Source organism: Colobus angolensis, unplaced genomic scaffold, assembly GCF_000951035.1.
Source record: "Colobus angolensis palliatus isolate OR3802 unplaced genomic scaffold, Cang.pa_1.0 Scaffold82, whole genome shotgun sequence".
In the NCBI taxonomy this organism is placed as follows: domain Eukaryota; kingdom Metazoa; phylum Chordata; class Mammalia; order Primates; family Cercopithecidae; genus Colobus; species Colobus angolensis.
In genome coordinates this window covers 1,661,369-1,665,605 of record NW_012122043.1, presented here as the reverse complement: position 1 = coordinate 1,665,605, position 4,237 = coordinate 1,661,369, and the positions used below count along the sequence as shown (strand labels likewise).

The window sequence follows — 4,237 nt, the reverse complement described above, 5'->3', positions numbered from 1 at the left end:
CCAGGCCTCAGGCCCACATGCCCTGTGCTGGGTGGACTGGAACTCCCGACAGGGCTCCTGCAGTGGTGCCTAATCCTCTCCTGGGCATGGGGCCCCTCTGACCTGGGCCCTGGCCCTAGGCCACCAACTCTGCTTCCCAGGGGAACCTCCCCCATCCAGACCCCTCTTCTCAATCTCTCCTGCACGAGCTCCTTGGAGGACGGGACACAAAGGGGCTGGGCCAAGCCAAGCTGATGAGCCCGGCCCCAGGAAGGCCCCTCCAGAGCCCCAGTGGGTCCAGATCTCCAGGGATCACAGCCCCAGGCATGAGGCCGAACCCTGCCCGGTGGAGCAGAGCAGAACAGGGCCCACTGCTCACCTCTCTTGCACAGGTACAGCCACGTGGGGTCCCACTGGCTCTCCTTGGCAAAGACAGCCTGCCGTAGCTGCAAGCCCATGTACTCCAGGAGCCGCTTCCGTGCCAGGAACGTCTCGCGCTCCGCCGGCATCAGCGTGTGGAAGGGGCAGTGGGCAATCTTCCGGTCCTGCACACAGCGCCAGGGTCACCACAGGGTCCCAGGCTCGCCCCTCACTGCGGGGGTGACTCTGGGTGATCGAGGACCCCTCTCAGCTCTTATGATGTATGACTGAGGATGAACCCTGACAGACACACAAAGCTGGGGGCACACACAGCTGCACCTGGCATGAGCTCGGCACTGCGGGGGACTTGCCTCTGCAGCCAAGGGGCTGCTCTGGGGGAGGCACTAGGAACCTTGAGCTCAGCTTTGCCCCAGAGGAGCTAATGCCCCAGCTGGGGGTCCTGCACATGACCCACACTCCCCCTCCTTCCTCACAGGAGGCTCACCACCTACCTGGAAGAATCGGAAGTAGCCATAGTCCACAGCTGTGCCCACCGCCACCTTCTCCCCCTGTCTAAGCGTCACCGGCTTCAGGATGTCGGCCCCGTGATCGATGAGTCGGTCAATCTGTGGAGAACAGAACCAGGTCAAACACGCAAGGACACCCTGGCTGCTGGGAGCAGTGAAGCACCGCCTGAGGAGGGCCATGGTCACCTGCAGTCCCCACCGAGGCCACCCTTGCAGGTGTGCAGTGGTGCCCATGAGACGAACGGGGAGAGGGAGATGGAGACGGGGCTGACCCCATGGACAAGGAGTTGGGGCTGAGCCTCGCCCTAATGATGTCACAGTGAAGTCAAGGCTAGGCCACGCCTTGGGGAGCCCTCCCTGGCACCCGACTCCCAGCACCATAGAATCAGTGCAGTCTGTGAAGTCTGTTACAGTCCTGCTCCCCTCAGGCTGTAAGTGACATGAAGGCAGACACCAGGCAAGATCCCAACACGCCATGGTGGTGCTCAACAAGACAGCGAGTGCACGTGTATGCTTGTATGTAGGTGTGTGTGGGGCGGGGGGCCGGTGCGTGTGCATGCATGGGTATGTGTATGTGTGTTCATGGCTGGGTGGGTGTGAGTGTGCCCGTATGTAGGTAGGTGCGTGCATGTGTGTGGATGTGTGTGTGTGCATGTGTGGGGCTAGTGGGTGAGTGTGCGTGGATATGTGCATGCATGTTCATAGGTGGGTAGGTGTGAGTGTGCCTGCATGCATGTAGGTGTGCAGTGTGGGTGTGTGCACATGCATGTGTGTCTGTGAATGAGTGGGGGCTAGTGTGTGTGCATGCATGAGTAAGGGCACACATGTATGTCTGAGTGCAAGCATGCCTGACAAATGTGTGAATGCATGAGCCTGTGTGCACCTGTGCCTGACTTGACAGCAACGGTCTCTGGCCCAACAGGTACAACAATCCCATCCAAAGCAAGGATCACCTAAAGAGGCTGTGCCCCTCCAGACATGGCAGGGGCATGGCAGGCTCAGGGGGCCTGGCAGGCTCAGGGCAGCCCGTGTGAGTGGATGAAAACCAGTCTGTCATCTGGGGAAGGCTCACTGCTGTGTGCATGGGGGCCTTGCTAGCCAAATGCAAGCAGGGTCATGATTCGGTGAAATACAATTCCCCCAGCGAGATCCCCACTCTCTGTGACATGCGTAACACACACTCCACACAAACACAGCAACCCTGCTTTCTCAGCAACACACGAGAACAATGCCCTGGGCATGGCACCAGGCACAGTGCGGGACGGCGGAGCAGCCAATGCCACCAACACCAGCGGCCGGCCTGGCCTGAAAGGCTGACTCCCTGGCGCATGGGGGCATGGGTGGAGTTTATACACAGAATCCTCAAGGCCAAGTGAGGCCAGGCAAGGCATACGCCAGGCACAGGAGGCGACTGTTTTCTACTGCTCCCGAGGATACAGCCACCCAGATCCACCCACGACACCCCCGTGTTCTTGACTTTCCTTCCTGCTGAAGCCATGATAACATGCCAAAAACCCCACGGGTCGGTTCCCTGCTGGACATGCCTCCAAGCCCCCCACCTCATCAAATCTTTTTCAGGAAAGGTGGGCAGACGGTGGGTGAGCGAGGGCTGCCACAGGTGCTCGGTGATGGACAGGTGGGTGGACGATGGATCGACCCTTCCCTGCCCATTGTTGCTGGGGGACTTGTCAGCCCACCCCATCCCCCAAGTGTTGTCTTTGTAGGGCCCCCAGGCCTCACTCTGTCCTGGCACTGGGACAGCTTCTCTGGACAGCTCTGCCTGGGTCGTGATGCAGCCACCCTACCCCACCCCGCCCCTGGGCTCCCAGGACTGGCCAATTGGCAGCAGCTGGGATTCACCTCTTAGTCTCACCCTGCTGGGCACCTTCTCCCCTCTGGCCAAACATCATTCCTGGGAACTTCTGCATCCCCACAGCTGCCATGTCTCCACAGACCCCTCCACACTGACCCCAACCCCGGGAGTCACTGGGGACAACCAGCCCCAGCAGGGTGTGCAGTGTGTGCTTTGGCCTGGGGCTTTCTCAACCCGGGTCCCATGTCTTCTCCCCTTCCTCTCCCACCACAGCCCCTCCCCATCTGCTGACCTGCCTATCTCTCACCAGCAGTATCTTCCAGCCCTGGCCCTGGCTGCCCGGGGTGACCACCTCATCCACGGTGAGAACTGAGATACACTTTGCTGTCCCTGTGCTAAACCATTCACTCGCCAACGCTCCCTTCTAGACCCTCACCTCCCAAGCACCCCCATCTGAACTTTGACATCATTGCCTCCACCTCACCCCCCAGGCACTCTGCCCCACCTCCATGGCACAATGACCCTGTTCCCCTGCTGAGGCTCCCCAGGCATGCCCTTGGCTGCAGCTAGCTAACCTCGCCCCTCCATCCCCGGAGCCTGCCTCTCCAGTGGCCCTGTCCTCCATGTCTCTTCAGACCCCAGCAGCATCAGCATACTCCAGGAACCAGCCCTGCCCAGGGGGCTCTGCCTCTGAAACCACAACCCCTGCTGAACAGCACCGGGAGGGAAGGCTGGGACCTTTCCGGTAAGAGGAAGGGGTGGCCTGAAGCTGACCAGCCCGGCGTGTGTCTCTGAGGAGTTTGTCAGGACCAGTGGGCTTGAACATGGATCCTTCAGTCAGACTTGCTCTGCTCTCAAATTAAGGAAATTTGGGGCCCCATATCTAAGCAGAGCCTGCCCAGTGAGAGGAGCTAGAAATGTTTGTGAGAACACGATTTTGTCCCCCGGAGGCCACAGAAAAGACAGTGAGGGAGGGACTTTCTTTTTTTTTTTTTTTTTTTTGAGGCGGAGTCTCGCTCTGTCGCCCGGACTGGAGTGCAGTGGCCGGATCTCAGCTCACTGCAAGCTCCGCCTCCCGGGTTTATGCCATTCTCCTGCCTCAGCCTCCGGAGTAGCTGGGACTACAGGCGCCTGCCACCTCGCCCGGCTAGTTTTTGTATTTTAGTAGAGACGGGGTTTCACCGTGTTAGCCAGGATGGTCTCGATCTCCTGACCTCGTGATCCGCCCGTCTCGGCCTCCCAAAGTGCTGGGATTACAGGCTTGAGCCACCGCGCCCGGCCAAGGGAGGGACTTTCTAAAGGTCCCCTGGCTGATGAAAGCTCCTTTCTGCAGTGGTTTTCCTCCAAACACTGCTAACCTATGTTCTGGCAGCCCCTTCCTTGGCCATTCAAAGACAAATGTGGAACTCATGCCTGGTGCTGCAGCCATCCACATGGCGGGGCCTGGGGAGTCAGGGGGGCCCGGAGCTTGAGCTTCACGTGTTCATTTACGCGACAATCTTTAGAAAGTTTAGTATGAGAATATTCAGGAGGCCTGGTGACCGCAGACCCTCAACGA

General features: G+C 59.5%; 1 protein-coding gene across 1 annotated transcript in view; it reads right to left on the bottom strand.

Moving 5' to 3' along the window:
• Positions 1-4,237, bottom strand: part of ANKMY1 (ankyrin repeat and MYND domain containing 1) — a 69,176-nt gene that overhangs the window by 18,991 nt on the left and 45,948 nt on the right. Inside the window, exons 14-15 of the mRNA XM_011929575.1 lie at positions 852-965; positions 359-524 (exon numbers count right to left, since the gene is read on the bottom strand). Coding sequence (XP_011784965.1) covers positions 359-524; positions 852-965 — 280 coding nt within the window. The remainder of the gene's footprint in view (positions 1-358; positions 525-851; positions 966-4,237) is intronic.